This window comes from Tursiops truncatus, chromosome 7, assembly GCF_011762595.2.
Source record: "Tursiops truncatus isolate mTurTru1 chromosome 7, mTurTru1.mat.Y, whole genome shotgun sequence".
NCBI classification, from domain to species: Eukaryota; Metazoa; Chordata; class Mammalia; order Artiodactyla; family Delphinidae; genus Tursiops; species Tursiops truncatus.
In genome coordinates this window covers 43,235,272-43,261,376 of record NC_047040.1, presented here as the reverse complement: position 1 = coordinate 43,261,376, position 26,105 = coordinate 43,235,272, and the positions used below count along the sequence as shown (strand labels likewise).

The following is a 26,105-nucleotide window of genomic DNA, read 5'->3' as shown; positions in this document are numbered from 1 at the left end:
TACTGTTTTATTTAAATTGGAACTGGTTAGCCTAGGAGCAGGGGTTTCTCCCTTCCCCCATTTTTCTGCTATTTTAAGCAATATTTAAAAAAATTGATTCTGTTAAAAGAAGACAAATTGGAAAGTGCTACATGCTATAAAGAGAAAGCCTGTTTTTACTCTTAATATTTGTCAGTTATAGTCTTAAATTGAAGTTTATTTTGATGTGGGTGGATATGTAAATGGGAAAGGATCATAGTATTAGTGAGAGACCTGACAAAGCTTCATAGTAAGTTTTATGTAGGTCACCATAGATGAAGTATTTTTCTGTAGAAATGCAATATTTAATGCAATATTCCTGACACTGTTAGTTTAAGGTAACATTTGTTATCAGTGTGTTTGGCTTCATATTTTTGCACATATATACTCCTTTTTAAAGGAGTCAGAGCTCACATTCCAGGAACAAGATTTTTTTTTGTCTTTGTTGTTGTTCACTGCACTAAAGGACTTGTTTTGAATTTAAATTTCTTTGCATCCCAAATGGAAAATGTTCAGAGTAAAATTACCTAACTAGACTTGAAGCTAATATGTATGAAGCACTTATAAGTAGAAAAAACTTTTAACACTTACTAAGTAAATTTTCCTATCGTTAGTTCCAATCAAAGTAACTTCTAATAATATATGAGAATTATGCAAAGCCGACAGAATAGAAACTTCCATGGGCATCAACATGAGTAACATGGAGCAAAACATCAGATGGTGGTGGGTGAAAATGTTAACAGATTTTAATAACATTCATTGAAAAATACCGTTTTATAGCTTGGACCTTTCTTCACTCAAGTGCACTAATAAATTATGTATGTTGCTTGAACAACTAGCATTCCTTTGGACCATTGGACTATGAAAGTCTCCAACAAGAACTTGCTTTAAAAGAGACAGTATGGAAAAAAGTGTCACCTGAGTCAAATGAGGACATCTCTACAACTGTAGTATATAGAATGGAAAGTCTGGGAGAGAAAAGCTAAAGAAATGGGTTCTAGTTTCAGAATGTTCTTCATTTAACCTTTCAAACATCTTTAGTTTTCTGGCATTCTATATTTATTTGAATTTTTTGTGTTCTCAACCTTGGGTGCTGGAGCCATAAAGCTTTTTTTTCTTTTAATCTTTGTGTAAAGTTAATAGATTAAAAAGTGGATTTGTCAGTCTTTTAAAAAGTATTTATAAGTAAATAAAGCAAATTTGCTTTATTTTAAAAAAAATGAAAGGAGAAATTTCTTAAAAATTTTTCTTGGTGTAATTAAAATTTTAACTATATAGGCAGTAAGATAATCCCATTTTAACATAGTAACAAATTTGTAATTTCTTGGTTCTGAAACCCACACACTGAACTCATAAATTTCATCCATTTTGTTTTTTCCACTTTTAAAACTGACATGATGTCTCTAGTAGCAATAGAGCTAAATACAAAAATAAAAAGACTTAATAATAAATTCCAAATTATTTAATATAGCAGTAGATTATAAAATTAGCTTAAGATATTATGTTATTTTTAGTAATAGATTGGCTTTAACTTTTTTTTTCGGCTTTAAAGTTTTAAAAATTTATTTAAAATTTTATCAAACACTTTAAAATGTCTTTGCGTTTTCACTTTGCAACTCCTTTGTTCTGTCAGAATTGTCATGTACAGGAGTGTCTTATGTTATTAAAGCATTCCAGCCAAAGAATTTCAGATGTAATATGACATGTTTCATTGTTAAAAAGCTATAATGGTTACTCAGAAGGAGCAACAGGGAGTGTCTTCAAGTGAAATGTTTACCTGAACAATTTTATTTTCGTAATATCCACGTAACTTTTTCCATGTTATATTTAAATATGAATGGTGAATCTTGGTTTTTAGCTTTTAATAATTTCACAAATGCTAATGAATCTTCTATGATAAATTATAATAACATCTCATAAAGTTTGTTTTATTTGAATTCTTTTAGAGTATTTAGGAAATGAATTCAGTCTGAAGGTAGTTAGTATGCTACTAAAATGCCTGTTAGATCTGAATCCTTTTGTTTGGTTATATAAATGCAATATTGAGAATCAAAACTTGTTTTTAAGAAAAGGACTATAGGTTCTACACAACCTAATTTCAAATAATTCACAATGTTTAAAGTCAGTCTTGGCAAAGTGATTGTAAAATTGTGTAGGACCTATTCACACTTCTTCCTTCCTCTGTATACTTCTCTGGTTCTCCCCACAGCTTCAAGATTTTGGAGGGCAGGGGTGAGGTCAGAAGGAGAACTTGATAGTTTCTTAGTATCATGGCATACATGTGGTAGGGTAAAGTCTATAAAAGTAATTGTAGTGCAGCAAAAAGTTTTTTCCTGGATGATTTAGATGCTAGTGCAAATAGAGATATAGAAAGTCTTGATTATATGAGTTTGGGAACTATGATATTAGGAAAAGAAGTTCCTTTCCAAACTTGGTCAAAAGTCTTTTGGCCTAACTGAAGTAGTAAACATATATTTAAATAATTATATGTTAGGTTTTAGAGGATATTACCAAGGATTTTATGGCTAATTCAGTGTTCCTCTGATGTACAGATGCATATCCTAACTGGATGCTTCTGGTTTGGCCATTTATGTGAGAATGGTGTGGCGGAAGGCCTTACCTCTCCTACACCTTTGAACAGTGTCATTCGAATTAGTTTCACAGAGCTATTGTGCTTTGGGGAACTGAATGTCTAAATTTATAGTTTGCAAAACAGGCTTTATTTTTTCCCCCCTGTGCTCTAATTGTTATATTTTACTGTTTCATTTGGAGGTAGGTTTTACTTTATAAAATGGAAACTTAATGTTTCATATTGTGTCCATATTTGTATAGATTTCAAAATTATGTTAATTTGTGCCCCTTACTATGTTTGTAAGGCTTAAATACACACTTACCAATGGAGTAGGGTTACCTAAGCTACTTTGTTTATAGAATCTTGTTAAGGATGAGCATCCAGAAATTTTTGTAGCAAGGTATAAATGGAAGAAGAGGGAAGATACTGTGAATAGGCCCCCAAACTTTATTTAAAAATAAAAAAAAAGGAAAACCTTTGCCGGATTTAAAGACATTATTTTGATTCTTTCAGTATTTTAAATACCTTTTCAAATAAAATTCTTGAAAAGTACCCAGTATTTTTGGATTTAATGTTTTTTGCCATTACTGATTCTTGATATTCAAGCATTTTGAAGTTAGCATATTTGTTTTTCTTTTTTTTCCATCATTAACATTTCATTTGAAATGCATATCCTTTCTGAAATACTTTATTTTTAGCATAAATGTTGTGTATTTTATCTTAGTGTTTGGATTAAACCATTTGTGTTATTTAGCTTTCTTTTATTTGCTTTGTATATTAATGTACCTTTTATTTTCCAGTATACCTACTTTTTGTATTGTACAATAAATTTATTTTAAGCTGATTTTATTGTTTTTTTTATGAAAGCAACTTCAGCATTTTAAGTACAGTAGTTGGAATTTTAACTTAAAAAGTCATCCTTTATGAAGATATTAAAATGCTTTATATTTTTAGCTGATTTTGAGGCTGCTGTGAAGAGAAAGTATAGAAATACTCAAGGGCTTCATTTGATTCTTTTTTTTTAAAGCAGTATAGCGTTGGTGGGTTTTTTTTTTGCAGGGAGGACGTTTTTCTATTGGTTGTACTAGAAGTATTTGAATAAAGACTTTTCTCCAATTTTTTTTTTTTTTTTTCCATTTGACAACTTAAAAAAAAAAAACCCACTACCCCATTTGCAGGTTCTTTCTGCTTTCTGAGGAAGAATATCAATGATTCACTATGTAATTGTTGTTTTACCTATTGTCCAGAGTAGGAATAACATGTTGCTAAAATCAAATGAAGAGTATTATTGCTTTAGAATAGAACTGTCAGTCTCAGTAGAATGTATATTGAGTAAAATAACTGTAATATTAAAATTCACCCTAACTACTTTTTAAGGAATTTAACTTTCAGAAGGAACTTAGTATATTTCCACAGCATGATCCAAATTATAATGAGGTTACATGCATTGTAGATCAAATACAGTACTTTAAATTTTTGTTTGATGAAATCTTCCATTCATATCCAGAGAAGACATCCCAAATATATTATAGAAGTTTTAAAAACTCTTTGAAGGGGAAATACTGTTGTTTACAGGAATTTGTATTTATCTGTGGGCTTTTTTCATAAAGTTCTTTTGGGATTAGTAAATAGGCAGTTCCATTGTCATGGTATATTCAATATGTAAGTTTGTGATCACTTGCTATTAAAGATACATTTGGTGTTGTTTTTGTTGTTGATGTTTTTAATCCATTTGAAACAGAGAGGTAACTCAGAGGTTGATCTGACAGTGTAGTTTCATAGGCATGTACGTATGTGGAAAGAACCACTGATATAGACTGATATTGTCAGTCGGTATCTTGATAATTTATATACAATGTATGTGTTTATGTGTATATCTAATAGATGTCTATCTATCTTTTTTTTTTTTTTTTTTTTTTTTTTTTTTTTTTTTTTTTTTTTTTTTTTGCGTTACGCGGGCCTCTCACTGTTGTGGCCTCTCCCGTTGCGGAGCACAGGCTCCGGACGCACAGGCTCAGTGGCCATGGCTCACGGGCCCAGCCGCTCCGCGGCATGTGGAATCTTCCCGGACCGGGGTACGAACCCGTGTCCCCTGCATCGGCAGGTGGACTCTCAACCACTGCGCCACCAGGGAAGCCCCTGTCTATCTATCTTTATATTTATCTATGTCCATTATCCATAGCCTAAAAATCAGCAGCAATTATTTTTACATAGTATGTCACGTGTAAATGGTTCATCGATCTATTCCAGGTTTTTGTCGTAAGAGAACTTCGAACATTTTTGCTCTACCGGAATTTATAAAATATAACATATTTTACTTGTTCAATTTACCTTTAAAGATTTGTGGTTTCTGTTTTGCTCCCATTCACTACTAGCACTGTCAGAGTAGAATAATGATATTGGAGAACTCCACAAAAGGGAAAGCAAGAACATCAGATTTCATGTGGAAGCTGACTTTAAAGTAGTGTCCAGAATTATTATATTGAAGGATTGTATTCAACTTAAAATAATGTACTTCTTAGTTTGAACAGTTTACTTTATGGAATAGTTTTATTGTAAAAATTGTGCACAATTTTTAGTTTTAAGAGTCTCCGCTATTCATTTGTAAAAATTTGTTTTTCTCCATGATGGTCTTGAAAATGCTAGAATGCATTTTTTTTTTTTAAGTAACATGCTTTCTGTTCAGTTCCTTCTTTACCATTTTATATTAAATATAATATTTAATTAAAACCAGATGTTGGAGATGGGGCTTGTTATGATTCATCATGGCTCATCCCTCAGATTTTTACGCACATTTATTCAGGTTACTTTAGTTCATTCACTGTCATGAAATTCAAGGCCAAAATTATACATGAACATACATTCAAGTATATCATTCATCCACTTTTATTTCAGATTGTAACACAGTTAAAACATTTGTTTTCTACACTGTTTAGAAATGGAAGGAATTTAACTGGACTGGGAGAGATTCTTTTTTTCCTCTTCTCCCTCTTTCTGACCCAGTAGTAGTTTATTAATGTGAATACCATACAATGCACATTGAAGAAATTTAGAAATTACACTGTCTTAGTCTGGACTTTTTGCTTTTAAAACTACTATAAGGTCATCTAGGGCAAAAATCTATCCAATATAAAAGACAGCTGGCAAAACTTGACTTTTTTTAGAGTCCTTAACTACTTAAATAGTAATAGAAAAGGTACTTTTTAAAAAAATTGTTAAATAGACTGATAAATCTTTATTTAATGAACTGATTTTATTACTGTGGTTTTAAAACATTCCTTTCTAAATTTATATTGTGAGCATACGAAAGGAAGGAAATTTATTTTAAGGTTGACTTAGTTAACCTTACCTGTTTTGTAGATTGTAGATCTGTTAGTAATTTTAATAAGTTGTAGCTATAGAGATTTTTAAGATGTGTAAAACCAGCACTGATCAAAACTTCTATAATGGCTTCCTGATCCATTGACCTTTAATTAAAATGAATAGGCTACTAATTAGCACTTAGCACATTGCTTTTCTGGTGGCGTCCGTGGTATTTTTGGCATAAATTACAAAACACTTCTTATTGGGAACTGTTATGTTTTGGTTAAATAAAGAAGTGATGATCCTTGATTCCAAGTGCTTTGATGAACTCTGTAAGCAGTCCAGTATGGAGGCTCATAGAAAAGAGTAATAAAATGACAAATTCTGGCAGTTGATCTCATAACACTGTTGTTGTTATTATTAGACTTCTAACTCTAAATTTCATCTACTAATTCGAAAATATTTTAGTTAAAATCTCAGTGGTAGAGAACAATTTGGTATACTTATTTTTAGGCCAAATTTTATATCTGAGGACCTGATTTTTCTGGATATAGTATTATAAAAAATAATGATTTTTATTTCATCAAGTATTTACCTTGCTGAAATGTTTTCAGTCCTAATGTATCAGATGATTAAAATTATCTATTTGGAGGGCTTAGCTTTTAAAAGGACAAATTCTTACCTGAGACAGTTTTAAATGTCTGTTTCATATTATATTTCTGGTGATTTTTGTTTACATAATGAAAATCTCTTTGGCCTAGCAATTCCACTTGGAACCCTTAGTTATAATTTTAATTCATATCCTGTAAACAGTTGAAGTTTTTTTTTATTTTTAAAACATAGTTTATGCTTTCTAGATATTTGATGTTCTTTCATTTACCGTAATCTTGTAATTTATTAGAATCACATGGTTGAGCTGGAAAGTAATCTTAAAGGTTATCTGGTGGAAACTCCCATTCCTCCCAGCCCTCTTTTCCAGGTAGCACCTTGCTTTCTCAATTAATGTATTTACTTTTATTTTCTCTTTTTTGATGGGGTTGGTTTATGTTTTTTGGGACAGTTATTTGTTGGTTGTTTATTTTTATTGAGAAGCATAACTAGCAGTACTGGTTAATATGACTGTAAGTTATTTGGCAAACTGATTGTCCCATCAGTGTTTATTAAAACTACTTAATTGTATTTTTCTAGTATATAGTTATATGCCATGTTTATAAAGACTAGTAAAGTTAGAAGTGAATGTCACAATTATACAGTAGTTCTAAAAATAAAACATTACCCCAGAACCTTTGAAAGAAAGTAAAGAGTAGCAGAAATGTGACTCTAAAAATAAATGTTGCGTCACTGGCTTTTTAAATTAAATTCCTCTGGGATTAGGCTAAATATATAAGTAAAAAGATTTTAAGTAACCAAAAGATTATTGGAGTTCTAAACAAATGTTTTCTGAAAAAAAAAAAAAATTTTTTTTTTTCTTTTTAGGTTGTCTTTTTTTCCCAGCACATTGTTTTTATTTTAGATGTTTGGATCTTTGAGTGGCTTCAGAATAAGGCTCTGTATTTGTCTGTTACTCTGTTGTGTGTCTTGTCCTTAGCATCCACCTTTTTCATAGTTCTGGGATTTTTATTTTTTATTCATGAAGTAAATGTATATTGCTGTTCTTGAAATGCATTAATTTTTAAAAGACTTAGTTGACTTAAATGTTAAAACTTAAATATTATTACTCTTTAAAAAAAGTACCAGTTTCTTCTCAGAATTTAAACTTGCCTAGGAAGCTTTTCTCCCCACAAGTTTGTATAGGTGAGAACCTGAACTTTTAAGTGACTGTCTCTTGTTCAAATAAGCTCTGCTTGCTTTCACCTTATATCTATTAAAATTAGAATGATGCTGAAATATTAGCGTCAGTTATGCAAATATAACTGTTCATGTTTGGGCCATTCCATCGTAAGATCCAAATTAAAATGATCATCTTCAGCCTCTTGTTAAACTTTTCCTTAGCTTAGAATTAATAGTTTTCATTATTTTGTGTATGCCTTTCACGAAACATCGCTAAGGATCATTACAATTCGTCCTTTGAGGGGATAACATAAAACTTAAGTCTTGTTTCCATTTAAAAGAGATTAACTGATGTGGTATAAATTATTTATTGAACTCAATCCAAGGTCTGTTTTTTGTTCTTTCTCATAGTCCCTCAAAATTAAAGATCCTAATTGAAAAACTCAAAATCTGTTAATCTTGAGTATTCTTTCTTTTTCACCCTTTCCTATCATAATTAACTTTTGGCTGAAAATGAGGTAACTTTAAAAATTATATCAAAGTTGCTCATAAAATGGCTTTTCATTTTCAAATCTTCACATTGCTGATATGTTCATTTCCAAATCTTTTAATGTTGTTGACATTTGCCACTACTTTTATTTAAAATATTTTTTTTAATCCGTAAGTGTTAAAGTGTAAACTTTTTTTCAATATGATATAGCTTATTGTTGGTAATTTATTTTACAATCAACTTTGAATACATGCATCTGTGGGTCCAGGTCTATGCACAAGTTTTATAACTTAAAGAAATGAACTAAATAATATTGTTTCTACTTTGAATTGAAATGAATAAATGCTACATTTTCTGCAAAATGGAACTTCATTTTGACATCCTTTCAAGTTGCACGACAAGTGATTTTGTTAAAATTTTTGTGGTGACTAATACTATTAACCCTCTTTAATCATACCAATAAAATATTTCTGCCTTAATGTTTCCTCTTTTTACCCAAAAGAGAAACTTTAGAGAATGGTTTTCGGGAGGAGGGAAGTAGAGCTTAACTTTCTATTACCTGTTTGTGAAGTGTTTCAACTAAAATATGCTGTTACAACAGTCATTGTATGACATTTTTTCTTTTTCACCTAAAGGAGAAACAAAGGAGAAAAAACGAATTGCTGTGTTTTTAGCCAAGTAATAAAAACTGGAGAAGCTTTAATTTTTATTTTGTCTCTGTTGTGCAATTTTATTTTACATCCACCATATATGTCTGCCACAGAACCATCACTGTTGTTTATTTGGTATCCCTTATATGTTGGGCTTTGTCATGTAATGATCTACTTACTGGCATGTTAGTACATTTACCTTGTACATGTGGGGGCTTTTGGATAGAGAGCTGCTGCTGTTTGCATATTGTGTTTTACAGTTTTTGCTTTGTGAAAGTTCTTATTCATTGCCATTGCAAGGTTTAGAATTTTGCATTAGTTAAGAATTAGGGATCTTCTGCAGAAGTTCTTAACAGATTGAAACTTTTGGTTTACCTAGTATTTTTTGGACTTATATAGCATCAATGAGTGCTGGCGTTTCGGCATAGGATCTGAGTGGGTAGCCTGATGTGATATACTGTGGGCATGAATTTCTGAGTTTTGTTTTGCTTTTCTTTTTATTTTTCTATTTACACACACACACACACACACACACACAGTGTTCAGGCAGTATGTTATGCGTTGGAGATGCTGCTCTAAGAGGCAAGGTTCCTCCCCCTGTGATGGTTACAATCTGTAGAAACAGGGAGGCTGCCTCAATTCTCTAACTCTAGGATTGACGGGGCTGAGTTTTCTGTGCCATATACCAGCAAGCATATTAAATAACACTGGCATCTAAACATCCTTGGGACTCCTAGATAAAATTTCAATTCCATCAATTGTATGTTTGGCTCACTTAATTCCACTCAGCTAGAGGTTCAGAAATATGCCATTCTTTAGTGCTTTATTGGCACAAATTTGTTACCCTGTGACAACTCAATACAGTAAATCAGTGAGTTACTTTTTTTCATTTCTTATCTAGAAAACTTTAGAATATAAAGCTTGAAAAAAAAAAAGCCAGGGATAAAATGAAGGGTGGTAACCAAAAAGTCTTTAAATATGTACCAAGAGAAAAAATAATAGCCAACATTTTTATGTCACTGTCAGCTTTTCTTCAGTAAGTAACAATAATAGACACTGACTTGTCTGTAGATGTACTTAATGCCAAGTGAGTTTGACATAAAGTTTTAAGGCTCAAGTCTAATATTGATAAAGGAAATTTTGTACAGTGACTCAATCTACCACTGATTTTTCACTATAATTCTTAAAATTTCAAAGAAATATTTCCAATTTGGTAAGTTAATAAAGTTCACCCTTCAGGGCTTCCCTGGTGGCTCAGTGGTTGAGAGTCCGCCTGCTGATGCAGGGGACACGGGTTCGTGCCCCGGTCCGGGAAGATCCCACACATGCCGCAGAGCGGCTGGGCCCGTGTGCCATGGCCGCTGAGCCTGCACGTCCAGAGCCTCTGCTCCGCGACGGGAGGCCACAACAGTGAGCGGCCCGCGTACCAAAAAAAAAATAATTCACCCTTCAAATCCTGACATTTATTTAAAGTACAATTATCTGTTCACCCACTCCTACCAAATAGATGACTAAATATAAGACTAAGAGTCTAGAAACACATGCATTTTTTTTGTTGTTTTTTTGTTTGTTTGTTTGTGGTACGCGGGCCTCTCACTGTTGTGGCCTCTCCCGTTGCGGAGCAGCAGGCTGCAGACGCGCAGGCTCAGCGGCCATGGCCCACGGGCCCAGCCACTCCGCAGCATGTGGGATCTTCCTGGACCGGGGCACGAACCCATGTCCCCTGCATGGCAGGCGGACTCTCAACCACTGCGCCACCAGGGAAGCTCAAACTTTTTTTTTTTTTTAAGTTCACTTTAAAACCATCTCATTAAGCTGCATGTTGACTGTAAATCTTCAGCAGAAAGGAGAAAAGAGAAAGGACTGGTTCAGACTGTGAAGTAATAATGTGCCACCCTCCTGATTAGAAAACTACAATTAGCTTTCTTCATTATTTGCTCGCTGCTGGACCAAATGCACAAAAACAAACAGGTTTTATAGGACTTGGGGCCAAATCCAGTGACCGTGTTGTAATTTATTTTGCCCTAGACAACTTCCTTTGTAGAGATGCAAGGAAAAGGGAGGAAGGCAGTACTACTAGAGAAGTTAAAAAGTGTTTTACAAATAACGTGCAAAATAGGTGCAAAAGTTTATTCATTTGTTCATTTACCTTTATGCAGCAATTTGGAGCACCTCCTACAAGACAGGAACTACTCTATGTTCTGGGCAAGATCACATGAGACATGATCTCATAGACCATAAATACCAGGAGTCAATACAGAAAATAACAGCCTAGATAAGTAACTACATAAGATAATTTCAAATAGTGTTTATATCTACAAAAAATGAACTTATGTCACTGTTCTGTCTTAATAATTTTGAAATCTCAAACTTTGTTAAGCAGGCACCCCCAAAAAAGGCTAACTTAGGTACTTCAGTCTGTATCATTACATAGTTAATTGTGGAACCAAGAAAAAGCCTTCTTTGGCTGGATTCTTGGAGTTAGTGGCCACCTGGACCACTTGACAGAATAGTGTTTATCTTTTTGGAATGTTAAAATTACAAATATTTTTAAGTATAGGAAACAATAAAGAACTTCTTTAAGAACTGATACTGGTGATAATGGCCCATTTGCAAAGTTTCTACCTAATTCTGAGTAGGCTCTTCAATGCTCTAGAAATCGGTTTGGTGGCTCTTCACCCATTTTCCCCACCCTCCACTCCTACCTCTTACAGCCACCAATCTGTCCTCTGTATCTATGAGCTTGTTTTTTTGTTTTTAGATTCCAAATATGAGAGAGATCATATAGTATTTGTCTTTATCTGTGTGCCTTACTTTATGTAGTACAATGCCCTTGAAGTCCATCCATGTTGTCTTAAATGGCAAGATTTCGTTCTTTTTTATGGCTCAGTAATATTCCTGTGTGTCTCACAACTTTTTATCTGCTCATCCATTGATGGACACTTTGTTTCTGTATGTTGACTATTATAAATAATGCTGCAGTGAAAATGGGGGTGCATATATCTTTTCAAGTTAGTGTTTTCATTTTCTTCAATAAATGCCTAGAAATGGAATTGCTGGATCATATGGTAGTTCTGTTTTTAATTTTTTGAGTAACCTCCATACTGTTTTCCATAGTGCTGCACCAATTTACATTCCCACCAACAGTGTACAAGGGTTCCCTTTTCTCTGCATCCTCGCCAACACCTGTTGTTTCTAGTCTTTTTGATAATAACCATTCTAACAGATGTGATATTTCACTGTGGTTTTGATTTGCATTTCCCCAATAATGATGTAGAGCATATTTTCATGTACCTGTTGGCCGTCTGAATGTCTTTGGAAAAATGTTTATTTATATCTCATTCTTTAATTGGACTATTTATTGTGTTGCTGAGTTGTATGAATTCTTTACATATTTTGGATATTAGCCCCTTATCAGACATATAATTTGCAAATATTTTCTCCTATTAAGTAGGTTGCCTTTTCATTTTGTTGGTTTCCTTTGCTGTGTAGAAGCTTTTTAGTTTGATATAGTCCTGCTTGTTTATTTTTGCTTTTGCTTTTGGTGTCAGATTCAAAAATATCACAAGACCTGTGTCAAGGAGCTTACTGCTTATGTTTTTTCTAGGAGTTTTATGATTTTAGGTCTTAGGTTCAAGTTTTTTAATCCATTTTTAGTTAATTTTTGTGTATAGTGTATGATAGTGGTCCAGTGTCATTCTTTTGCATGTGGCTGTCCAGTTTCCCCAACACTGTTTATTGAAGAGGCTGTCCTTTCTCCATTGTATATATTTGGTTCCTTTGTTGTAAATTAATTGACCATATATGTTTGGGTTTATATCTGGGTTCTATTCTGGTCCATTGATCTCTGTATCTGTTTTTATACCAATACCATCTGTTTTAATTACTGTAGCTTTGTAATATGATTTGACATCAGGGAGTGTGATGCCTCCAGCGTTGTTTTTCTTACTCAAGATTGCTGTGGTTATTTGGGGTCTTTTGTGGTTCTGTACAAATTTTAGATTTATTTTTTATTTCTGTGAAAAATACCATTGTAATTTTTATAGGGATTGCATTGAATCTGTATATTAATTTGGGCAGTATGGACATTTTAACAGTATTCCAGTTCATGAACACAGAATATTTCTTTGTTTATTTGTGTTGTCTTCAGTTTCTTTCATTAATGCCTTGTAGTTTTCAATACAGGTCTTTCACCTCCTTGGTTAAAGTTATTCCTAGGTGTTTTATTCTTTTTGATGCAATTGCAAATGAGATTGTTTTCTTAATTTCTCTTTTTTGATAGTTTGTTATTAGTGTATAGAAATGCATTGTGTATTGATTTTGTATCTTACAACTTCACCGAATTCGGTTATTCTAACAGTTTTTTGATGGAGCCTTTAAATTTCTATATATAATATCATGTCATCTGCAAATAGTGACAGTTTGACTTTTTCCTTTCCAATTTGGATTTCTTTTATTTCTTTTTCTTGTCTTGATTGCTTTTTATCTAGGACTTCCAATACTATGTTGAATAAAAATGGTGAGTGTGCATCCTTATTTTGTTGCTGATCTTAGAAGAAAAGCTTTCAGCTTTTCACTGTTGAGTGTGGTGTTAGCTGTGGACTTGTCATATATGGCCTTTATTATGTTGAGATACATTCCCTCTATGCCCACTTTGTTGACAGTTTTTATCCTAAATGGATGTTGAATTTTGTCAAATGCTTTTTCTGCATCTATTGAGATGATCATAATGATTTTTATCCTTTATTTGTTAATTTGGTGGAACACATTTACTGATTTGTGGATGTTGAACCATCCTTGCATCCCTGCAATAAATCCTACTTGATCATGCTGTATGATCCTTTTAATGAATTGCTGAATTTGCTTTGCTAATATTTTGTTGAGGATTTTTGCATCTGTGTTCATCAGGGATATTGACATGTAATTGTGGCACATGGGCTTAGTTGCTCTGCAGCATGTGGGATCTTCCCAGGCCAGGGATTGAACCCGTATCCCCTGCATTGGCAGGCGGATTCTTAACCACTGCGCTACCAGGGAATCCCCTGCACTTGTTTTTAGTGTAAATTTTTTTTTGGAAACCAACAAAACTAGAATGATTCAGTGATGAAAAGATGAAATAATGAAATATTCTATCCTCATTTAGAGACAGTTACAGTTGTCCTTCTATACATTTGATTTTTAATGACTTAAATATAAGCAAAAATCACAAAAATATGCCACGTATACTAGACTATGAAGAAACAATTCTGCTATTAAAGTGTATTTAAAAAATAACTTCTGCCTTTCCCAATGTCTGTATTCTGGTGGTGAGTGGTAAACGTATGCATTTTCCATCTGTTCTCCTTTCTTCCAGAATTGCATTTATAATAATGTAGTACAGTACAAAAGTGGTCAAGTAGTCCATTTTTTCTCTGAAGTTGCTTTCCCACTTATGTAACTGTAAGAAAGTGGCTAAGACTCTTCTGGTCTCTAGGTTTCCTCTTCAATATTGTTAGTCCCTGTTTTACTTAGTTACCAAACAATTTTTCATCTCTTCTATATACCAAGAATTTTGTTTTCCTCTTGTGTGTGTTTTCTCCTCTTCTTTTCTGTTGCTATGTGTAGGTCCCCCACCAATGTCCAAAATTAGATCCTTTTATATAAGTTAATACATATAACCTTTAAAATTATTTTTCTTTCTTTCTATTAAGAACCAGTTATCCCTCAGTATTTATTAGTTTTTGTTTCAACAGCATGTAACAGAATTAATTCAAGATATTTAGCTAATTTAATTTGGCAGAGAGTCAGATTTTATATAAACTAACCTTAGCATTATCTTGTTCATTATTCATTCATGAATTAGTTCTTCATTCAACTAGTGTTTATTTATTTATTGCCTATTATGTGCTAGAAACTGCAGAGTGCTTAATGTATGCAGTGGTTAATGAGACAAGTATGATCCAGCTCCTGGTGTTTGCAATCTAGAGGGGGTTGCAGATATGGAATAAATCATTACTAAAATAATTAAAAGATGATAAGTGATTTGTTCATACTGATACATGTAGATCTATCTAGTTCATTTTAACTGCTATAAAGGAGGTGAAATGATATATACCATATGACACTTTTTATATACCCATAACAGACTTTTTGAGACAAATACACAACACAGTTAAAAGTATAAGAACATGCACTCCAGTCTTCAGTAAAGCTTACCTCTGGGAGGAAAGGGAGTGGATGCAGGGGAAATAGTTAACTGTATCTTTAATATTTTATCTCTTTAAAAAATACTGATCAAATATGATGGTAATAAATGAAAGGAAAAGTACAGAGTAGAGTGCTAGGAGAGGGTATAACACGAAGACCTCATTTTACCTGGATGAAGAGGTATGGTTAGTTTTCCATGAAAGGTGATAGTTAAATTTAGAATGAGTTAGAGGAAGGGCAGAGTAGGATTAATAGGATAGTCTGGTTTTAAAGGCTCCAGGACAGGAAGGAGTTTAGTACATCTCAGAAGGTGAAAGAAAGCAAATGTGAGGCAAGGTGAACAGAGATTGGCCCTGGATGAGTCTTAGAGATAAGATCACATTATGTAAGGGTAGGCCTTCTCATATTTTAATGTGCATCTGAATTGTTAGTGTCTTAATTTTAAAATGGAGATTCCTGAAGCCCAACCCCGAAGACTGATTTTAAAATCTGCATTTTTAGTAAGCATCCCAGGTGTTTCTGCTGCAGGTACTTCACTGAACACAGTTTGTCAAACATTTATATAGGGTTTTATATGCCATATTAAGAGTTCTGGACTATTCAAAGTGCAGTCGGAAACTTGAAGACTTTTAAGAAGAGGAATGACATGATTTGGTCTTTAAACACTGCTCTGTGGGAACAGATTAGAAGGAGACAAAAGTTGAAGTTCTGGGCCCGAAATGAGATGTGGTAGTGGCTTAGAATAGGGTATTAGAGGTGGAAAAAGTAGACAGATATGTGTTTAAGAGATGAAATTGGCAGCACTTGCTGATAGTATTTGGTGGGTGAAGAAGAATGAGATACCAAGTTGACTACCATGTTTTTAGTAGGAACAATAGGGCCGTTTGCTCCTGCAAACTTTGGAAGTACAGAAATTAATTAATTTTGGTTATAACAATTAGGATCTGTTTGACTACAGATATCAGGAGGCTGATCAACAGTGGTTTAGACAAATGGGGTTATTTTTCTAATATAACAAGTCTGGGGGTAGATAATACAGGACTAGTGCCATCAGTAAGGTATGCTTTCTGCTCTGACCAACCTTAGTGTGTGGATGTTAGACTTCATACCTGCCACCTTATAGTTGCCAGATAGGTGTTTCACTTTTGGCCTCATTTGTATGGTCAAAGTAGAAGAAAGAGTGACACATAAATCAGGTAAAAGAAGTTTCCCAGACACCCATCTGACACTGGCCAGACTAGATGTAAGGGAATGTAGGGAACTATTTTTTAATTGGGCTTATTGCTACCCCTAACAAGTAGAAATTCTGTTAGTCCATACCTACAGGGTAGGCAATGGATAATGGGTAGGCAATTAGCAGAGTGTGAAAGCTAACGTCTTTTGGCATGTCTGTATTTGTGAGATATCCAAGTAGTGATGTTGAGTAAGTGTCAGATACAGGCCTAGAATTAGGAGGTTGGTCCAAGCTGGAGATAGAATTGTGTGAGTGGTCAGCATGGAAGAGTAGATTCAGAGCTGGGGGGAGGTATGTGAGATTGCTCCAGGAGACGGTGTGAAATGAGAAGGAACCCTAAGGAACTCCCATTTTGAAAGTAAGATAGAGTAGTAGGCTCCGTTTGGGGAAAGTGGCCAGAGAAGAGAAAATCCAGCATAGTGTAGTATCAGAAGTCAAAGAAAGAGTATTTTAAGAATTTTTGAGCAGTCATCTGTACCAAAGCAGATAAGTGTTAAGTAAGATGAGGAGTGTTCATTTACATGATGTCCTTCCTAATTTTCTTTCTTTTGGTGTAACAATGTCTTTTTATTTAGTAAGTGATAATAGTAGATGGTAGGATTGTTTTTATTGTTTGCACTCAGAAAATACAATATTGGTAGCCCATATTGGTAACTTCCTCCCCACCTTCTAAGAATATTTTATTGGCTTTGAGATGTAAAGGTCAGAGAACTATTTGGAGTAGAGCAGGTTTGGCTGCTGATAGAAAAGTAAAGAAGGAAAACTTGAAGTAGATACAAAAGAGAAGAAAAGGCCAATAAAGTGAGATCCCTGGAAAGAGATGGAGCTCTCAGCACAGTGGAAGATTAGGTTTGGTGGAAGGAAGAGCATCTCCAATAAAGTAGGTCATTGAGAGGCAAGCAGGCAGGTAGGTAGATTTGCAGACATGGTAGGAGGAGGTTGAGAGAGTTTCTGTCCATTGGTTTCCATTTCCCTGAAGAATATGAAAGAAGGCTTTCTGCTAAGAATGAGTTGTGGGGTTGGAGTGAGGCTGTGAGGTTTCAGAGCATAGAGAAGATAGGAAATGTTTGTTCTTGGAGAGTGGGAGAGAGAGCTGAGGGAAACATGGTGACATGGTTAGAATACTATTGAGGTTGGTAACCACAGATTTATGGTCCTGGCAGTCCGTTCTGTTGTACCTCCCACTCCCACCCCATCCTGTATCCTATGGCTGTATCCCAAATTTGGGCTTAGGAACTGCAGAAGATCAGGCAAGGGGTTTTAGAGCATTTACCAGAAATTGATTTTAACAGTAGGCTTTCGAATGTACTTTATCCCCTTCCTACATAGAAGGCATGCTTTTAGGGTATTTTAGACCTAGAACGTCTTTTTCCCTTTTAGAAGCTGGTTCTACTTAAAGAACTTTCAACTAATATAGATTACACTAACAAGTGAATTTTGGGTATAATTTTGTCATGTCCATCCTCCTTACTTCACAGAATAAAGTATTACTGATAAGAATTATAAATGTTTAAATATAGATAGGTGTAAGCAGTCTCATGATAAGGCCTAATTATGTATATATGAAATGTTATGTTGCTTTATTTTTCTGTTTTTTTAAAATATTTTTTTCTGTTGTTTAATTCTTCCATTGTTGTGTTTTATTATTTTATTTTGTTTTTTTGTCTGTGCCGCACAGCATGTGGGATCCTAGTTCCCTAACCAGGGATCGAACCCGTGGCCCCTGCAGTGGAAGCGCAGATTCTTAACAACTGGACCGCCAGGGGATTCCCTATTGCTTTATTTTTGAGGGTCTTAAAAACATCCTATTCTCCAGCAGCTTCTTGTATTATATGCGGGAGTAATATGTTCTCATAACTTGAATAGTAATCAAATTAGAACGTCTTTGAAAGCGTTTTGAAAAGTACATAGCACTAGAGAAACATATCGTTAATGTACGTGTTCTCTGTGTGTTGTCCATAAAGCACACATGTTGGAGTTTTCACAATAGAACTGTGAAATGAACATTAAAGAATGTAGAGTCTTAAGTATGGCTCTCTGGAGACCAATGAAAATGAGGGATTTTTTTTTCCTAAAAGCAATCAGTAAGGATGTATTGTGGTTGGAATAGCTGTAGAGTAGTCATGTACATGTGCCTTGCTTTGTTGTGATAGCAATATTCAGGGCATGCAAAGGAGAGACAGGTCCTTTAACCCTAAACTGAAATAATTCTGTCTCTATTGCTGCCAAAACTTTGTTTTGTTTCTCATCAGAAAGAGAAACCTATCTCTTTCAGGGAACTTGTTTATATTTCCTTATTTTAAATTTATACCACACAAGTATAGCATCTTGTAATTCCAGTGGCCCTGATCCTGATTTTTTTTTAAGTAGTGTGTACAAGCATTTGGTGACCAATTTTTTTTCCTGTCTTCTTACTCTTTGCTTTCAGTTTCTTTGACTCTTTGGAGTTTTGTGTACTCGTCTTTTTCGTTAGTAATAATCGTAAATAAGCATGACACTTTATCGTGCCAGAAGTGTGGCACCTTGTTTTCTGTCTGAACACGAATGTTAACTGATCTTCATAGAGTTTTATAAATATTTACTTGCATAAGAGAGGAAGAGAACCAGGAAGATAGGGAATATAAATAAAACTTTGATAGTTGTCAGTGCAGTACATTCCTTTGTTCTTCAAAGGAATAGCTGCCTTTGCCCTGCTTATTTCTCCTGTTTGCCGCTTGCTTCTTCATTAGAGTGCTGTTTGTCAGCCCACACAAAGATATGTTGTTAGCTACTTTTATACTCGGATATAAAAGGAGGGTTGCTTATGAGCCCATTGGTATCTTTAGACCATTCATTGGCATTTACCAGCAATAATATGAGCCACTGAGATAAGAAGTTTATTTGCTGCCAAGGCTGTAGCAGTCACACTTGCTCTATTCACATTAACCCAAAACTCATATTTCATTTTTAGAGACTTAAACATAAAGAAGGAAGATACTTTCTTTTTTCCCTTTTTGGTATTGATAGGCTGAATTGAATGATTTGTTTTGTTCCCTTATTTTCTCTTCAACTAAAAAAAGCACCTCAATAGAAAATTAGTATCTCTGATTTCCCTAGAAATTGTTTCTTAGTTGCTATTTTCTGATTTTCTATCACAACATATTTTAGTCTTGGTACCATATTGGTGAGGAAATCTCATCTCGGGTTTTGTTAGGAATCTCTTGGCCCAGTGGATACTGAGTAGAGGTTGAAAGAACACTGACCCTGGCGTCAGACAGACTGCGCCTGAGCCCTCATTCTGCCACGTACCAGCACTGTTACCTTGCTCAAGTTCCTTTGAATAATAACAGGGATTTCAGTCCAGGGAGAGTAGGTGCTATATATTAGCTATTTTGTTGTAAAAAATATATAATCCTAATTATTTTGTCTTCATGGGTTGTTAGATTTCTTTGATATAATTGTGACTTCTTAGTTTAAGAGTAAGTAAATTTATTACAAATTAATGTACTCATTGAGAAATTTTGAAAATGGTAATGCTTAAGAGAGTTTATCACTTAGCTGACGGAGAGCAAAGTGCAGTGTTTGGAGCTGCCATTTTGAGGTGGTATTTTGTAAGTAAAATTTCTATACTCTCTTTTTAGAGTAAAATTTACTGTTGGATTTATTCTTCTCTACTAAAATTATAGTATGAGAACCTCCTGCATTTGTGTAGAATTTTGGAAATGTGGTCATGAAATTGCTGAACTGTTATTCCTATAAAGGATTTTCTCTAATCCTCTGATCATGTCAGTTGGATTAGTTTTGTCTATATATAGCAAGAGTCGTCCCTCGGTATCCTTGGAGATTGGTTCCAGGATTCCTCCTTATCCCACCACAGATATTAAAATCCGAGGATGCTTACAGCCAGCCCTCTGTATTCCATATGTGGAACCCACGGGTATGGAAGGCCAACTATATATTAATAATTGGGTCTGAATAAGTCATTGGAAAGCTTAGGAACATGTGGCCTCATACTCAGACTGTCTCATCATAACTTTGTTTTACACATCCATACAAATGTTAAACTCAGCAGTAAGGGAAAGAGAGAATATCTTTGATCACGTACATGTTGTACAGGTTTATATTTCTAACCTTGTTGGCAAGTGGTTAATCTACATTTGCTGGAAATTTAAAGTTTTTCTTTAGCTACACTATACAGGCTTGTATTTTTTAACCTGACCTTAAGAAAAATATTTATAAAAGAAGGCTGAAAATTTATTTTCATTAAAAGGCTATAAAAGGCCAAGTTGGAGGTAAGCATTTAAAACAGAATTGGATCTGGAGTGATGATGGTTTATTTAACAGATGGAGAAGAGTATCCATTCCACAGCAACAGATACTGTAGTGAGCTAGAAATGAGAGAGCAGCTTACGTCAAACTGGACATAGTAGGAACAGAAGGATGGCTTTTCAGTTACCTGCTTTTTTTCGTTAAAGCCTTTCCAAAAGGACGAATTAGTCTCTGTATGAAGACAGAAACTAATGATGAAAAACAAGGGAAACCACAGTTTTGCAGCTGGTAATAGAATTGGAAATAAAATACTTGGAGTAAAGTGTCAAGCCAATGTATCCATCTTCCCTCCCTCCCTCCCTCCCTCCCTTCCTCATCTCTCTCCTCCTCTACCTTCTCCACTCCTGTCCTCCCATATTTCCTTCCTTCCTTCCTTCCAGTATTTTGGCAAAGGATCTTTATGGATTAAAGTTAAATTGCTATTTAGTCTTTTAGTTTACTTCTATCCTTTGGATACAGTCTGAGATCTATTAAGAATTGGAAATGTATCCCAGCTACATTACTAATTCATATGCTATATGACCTTGAGCCAAGACCTTTAACCTTAGTGGTAGTAATAAATATATTTTACAGCAAGCCTGTCAAAGATGTTTAAAAACGGTTATCATTTTTTATGTTGAATTTTTCAAGGTCATTCACTATAAATTACCATAAATACAAAGTACTATGCTTATGTAATTCTAAAAATTCCTACTTGTACAGAATTGGGGTATTTGGGAGGAAGATACAAAAGATACATAAGATACAAAATTCAACTTTTAAACAGGCTCAAAATAAGTAGAATGATAGGATTGGAGAGAGGAATGTCATGTTTAGACTTGTAAAATTGGTATAATCTATAACTGCTTCTAGCTCTTTTGGGAAAAAAAGTATGATTTTGATATGCCAAGCATGCCAGTGTTAAATGAACTCATATGAACTGTTACATTTTTGTTCCACTGTTGTCATAACTTTGTACAAATAAACTAAGATAAGGTTGTCTGGTTCTGGCAGGTTCCGATAAAGATATTTGATAAGGAAAATCTAGTAGTACTGGAAAATCTGCAAATAAAAGGAGAACTTAACATTTAATTTATAAAGTTTTAGTGGCTACCTGCCCAAGTGAAGTTTCTTTTTGCTAGGCAGAGACATACATTAGACCTCAGAGTCCTTGATCTACATGGGGTACTGTTCTGCTGTATAAGCTCTGTTTCTTTGTACTGAGGAATGATTCATCAAAACACAGGCTCCATGCCTCTGGCAGCTACTGTTAGTTAACTCACTGTTTTCTGGACCCTGGCCTTCTTGACAGGTATTTCAAAATTAATATAACTCAAGTATCCATTGGGAAATTAGGAGAATGAGGCTTGATCAGTGGCTAGCACACCTACATCCTTTGCAACAGTTGGCTTGGAGTTGGATGAGTCATCTTATAGGTTGTCCTCTCCTTCAGTTTGGTTTGTCATAGCAGTCATTCCAGAGGGTGTGTCAGTTTGAGGAGTATTTATGGAACTCTTTTAACAGGCCACGAAGTGGACTGTCCCTAAGTGAAATAACACTCCATCTGCTGTCTCAAAACTGTTGAACTGTTCCATTGTCTTTCTTGGCATTCTACTCATAGCTCACTTCTTGATTTATGCAAACCTTAAAAATATAGGTGGCTACTTGCTAAAGAGGCATTCGTAGTTTTAGTTTTAAATGGTGCTTTGTGCATGTGCTGCCTCCTAGTGTTTTTCTGTCTTGGAGTGAATGACACATTTTATACTTCTCTGTGAGCTGAAACATGCTTGTGAATAAAGTGTTAGTAGTATACCCTCAAGAAATTGATTGTACCCTAAAATCAGCTTTTCTTGGGTCTCATTAATAAGGAATTTTCTTTTAGAGCTTTGGAAATAGTGAATAATTAAGTGACTAAGTGGTATATACGATATATAATAAAATATCTTCAAACTTGCTTGGTCTAAATACAGAATTTTAAAAAAGGATGTAGTTCATGCATACAGTAACTGAAATAGGTCAAGGATTTATTGCTTAGAAGGATAATATATTTTAAAGAGTAAGAACTACGGGTAGTTAATATATCAATGGTTTGCACATAAGAATTCTGGATTTCTCTTGAGTAGTGGGGGAGATAAGAAACACAAGTAAATATACCATATGTGATAGTGCCGTAGTGAGCAAATGTAATAGAGATGACTTCTGATTTAAGAGATTGGTGTAGGGCTCACAGAGAAGGGATTAAGAATAACACTGCAGTGAGAAATGGGTGGAGAAAAGGTACTTTCAGGAAATAAATAGTATGCACTATGGTTTAGTAGGAGCAGAAGGTATGTAACTGATGACTCCTTTTGGCACATGCTGTCACAAAGCACTATGTGGGTAACTGACAACAGACTGCGTGGATAGTGAATGCTGGATGGGATGCTTGGGGGAAGGGGCTTTCAAGCTAGCCCTTGCAGGAAGGGAAGGATTTGATTAGGAATCTAGATGTTCCAAAGAAAGGAGCATAGGCACTAAGATAAAAACAAAACAAGGGTAGTGAGAGAGACCAGTTTTTTACTCTGTTGAAGTTGAGGTTTACACTGAAGAATCTTGAATGCAAGGCTAATGAATTTAAATTTTGTCAGGAATGATTTGGGGATTTTTTTTTTTTTTTTTTTTGGATACTCCCTTGCTGAGAAACCTTTAGTGCTTACAGCACCGTTTTGAGAAGATGATTAGACGTATGTGGGAAGGTTTTGGAGGGTGGAAGAAGGACTAGAAGCAGAGGCACCAGTTAGGAGGATTGAATAAATGTGGTAATGGTATTTGAAGAAGTAGAAGTCAAGGGAGGTAGAAGAATTAATAATGATTACAATTTAATCCCCAAATGCTGGTAGCAATTTGAATATTTGATGCTTCTGGGGAGAATATTGATTTAGTCAGTCAACACTGGTTAATTGAAATATAATTGACATATAACATTGTGTAAATTTAACTTGTACAGTGTGTTGATTTGAGTCAACCTATATTTAATGAGTACTTATGTGTGGTAGGCACTGTGGTTATAGTGGGGAAGAGAAAAGACAAGGTCTCTGCCCACTTGGACCGTATGTTTAGAAGGGGAGACAAGAAACGTGTGTGTGTGTGTGTGTGTGTGTGTGTATGTAAGTGTATATATGTCAGATAATGATAAGTCCTCTGAAGAGAAAAGCAAGATAAGGGATAAGGAGTGATGAAAAAGAGGGCGATGTTTTAGAGTCAGTGAGCTTACATTTGAGTAGAGACCTGAATGAAGTGAGGCGTGGAGGCTCCCCACTACCTGGGGAAAGAGCATCCCAGGCAGCAGCACAGCAAGTGTAGGCCCTGAGTGCCCCGAGGACCAGCAAGAAGACACACCTGCCTGGAGAGAGCCGCAAGGGGCAGAGCGGTGGGGAATGAGATGCACAGTGTAACCAGGGAACAGAGCATTTAGTGTCGTGAAAGCCATGGTAAGAAGTTTGGATTTTATTCTAGGTTTCACAGAAAGTCACTGGGAGTGCCACAATCTATGTTTTCAAAAGATCCCTGTGGCAGCAGAGTTGAACAAGTGGAACAGTTAGGAGGCAGTCTGCCAGGTGAGATAAGGTGGTGACTCAGAGCCTAGGGTGATAGTGATGGAGGTGGTAAGTGGTGGGATTCCAAATATATTTTGGAAGTGGAGCAAATGCTTTTGAGCTAGATGTGGGTTGTATGAAGTAGAATGCAGGAATACTCCCAGAGTCTATATGGTCGGTTTTCGTGAATTAGAAAAAGCTAGTTCTGCCTCTTGGTGTCAGCAGACCCTCTCAGCACGTTTCTGTGAAGAGGGCTCCCTTCCTCCCATAGACATACCTGGGTGCTGGGCACCAGAGGTAGGTGAGAGGAGCACGGACTGAGTACGCCTACTTGGCCAGGCATCCTGGTGGGGGGCTCAGTCTGTGCCATCACGTGCAGCAGCCCTGGATCATGACTCAGTTTCTGGCCTCAGCAACTGGATGAATTGTAGTGTCATCCCACAATGAGGGACTGTGCAAGAGGAGCTAACTTGGGGTGAGGGAAGGTGGTGGAAATCAAATTCTAATTCGAGCAGTGTCAAGTAGGCAGATGGACGTGGACTTTTGGAGGCCAGGCCGTTGGGGCTACAGAGAGGTTTGCTCTCTGTAGTTTGAGTTTGAAGTGACAGCATGACGAGCAAGTGGAGCTGTAGAATTAGGGTTTAGGAATAGAGATTTAGATTAAAGATGTGTATCGGGAAGTCATTCCGCCCAAAGGGATATATGAAACCTTTGAGGGAAATTACGTTGAAAAACAAGAAGTACGGAGACTGCCTTTGGGGTGTTATCAGGCAGTGGAAAGTGGGAAATGATTCTGCAAAGCAGTCAACAGGAGGAAGACCCTGGTAATCAGCATTATGGAAGACAAGGAGTGAGGGCGGGGCATGTTGGAGAGGTCAGAAAGGATCAGGGCTAAGGAAGGCTGCTGAAGCTTTTGAGGGAACTACTGAGAGGTAATAGTGGGTATGAAGGTAATTTGCAGGGAATTAAAAGTATAACCTACTTTCAGAAAACATGCACTGAAAGGGGGTAACAATGGGGTTATATATTGGTTTTTCAAAATAGGATGGTTGTGTCCTTATTAAGGCAGAGATGAGGGAACCAGTAAAGGAGGAAAGGAAGAGAATAGGTATTCAAAGCCGATGTTTTGCATAAGAGAGGAAGGAGAGATGGAAACAATTTATCATCTTAGTAAAGTTGTGGTTAGGGGTCATATGTTTTGGGGGTCACCACTGGTATTAAAGGTCTGAATAAAGTATAAAAGGGAACCAATAAGAGAAAAAATTGTCAAGCAGTGATGAGAGACCAGTTGGAAATATGGAGAATCATTTGTAATAGCCCATAGTGTTTTTCTGTGGGCCCAAGGGCATAAGGGAATTGAGAATTCCAAATTTATCCAATTTTTAAACGTTAAGGGCACCTGAAACCGTGGTTCATGACCCAGAAGAGTGCATATCAAAATCACCTGGAGACTTTTTTCAAAATATTGTATCCCCTAAAATGTGTCAAATTGAGGTGTGGGAATAGGACGACTAGAAATGGGAGGAGAGATGCTTACATACACTTTTAAAACATTCTGGGTGATTCTGTTAAACTCCCACCCGCATTGAGAAAACTGTTCTTGACTTGGGGTTAGTAGGAAAGTGACAGAGTGCAGGCTGGGCAGGAGTAGTAAAGGGTAGCCCGAAGGGAAGCTAATGGACTGAAAGATTAAGAGTAAGGCTTTTTGGAGTGATCTCAAAAATAACAGTAAGTAGCAGTAAAATTTGGGGGGTGTGCTCAGCTGGTTAAGTTCCTGTACTGCAGAACTTTTCATGTGCATACAAAAGGCTCTGTATCTCCAAGAAGGGGATTTAATATTTTAAGAAAATAGCTGATCACGGAACCCTTTTTTTCATGGCGCCTTTGTGAACTAGTTTCTGCAGAACACATTTTGAAAATGCTGAATTAGGGAAGTCCAGCAATGGTTAGTTCCAGTTCGATTTAAAAGTTCACAGGTTGTGGGAAAGGGAAGCTGTAGTGGAAAGGTAGAATGTCCAGG

At 35.4% G+C, this 26,105-nt stretch overlaps 1 protein-coding gene across 5 annotated transcripts in view; it reads left to right on the top strand.

Moving 5' to 3' along the window:
- The window catches only part of GLS (glutaminase), an 80,473-nt gene that overhangs the window by 46,230 nt on the left and 8,138 nt on the right, over nucleotides 1-26,105 (top strand). The window contains exon 15 of one of the 5 annotated variants that reach the window (XM_019931493.3): nucleotides 858-3,434. The exons of 3 other annotated variants lie outside the window; for them this stretch is intronic. In XM_019931493.3, the coding sequence (XP_019787052.2) occupies nucleotides 858-1,004 (147 nt within the window). In that variant the 3' untranslated portion in view covers nucleotides 1,005-3,434. Of the gene's footprint in view, nucleotides 1-798; nucleotides 3,435-26,105 lie in introns of those variants that run through there. One more of the 5 variants, XM_019931494.3, reaches the window with a different exon arrangement.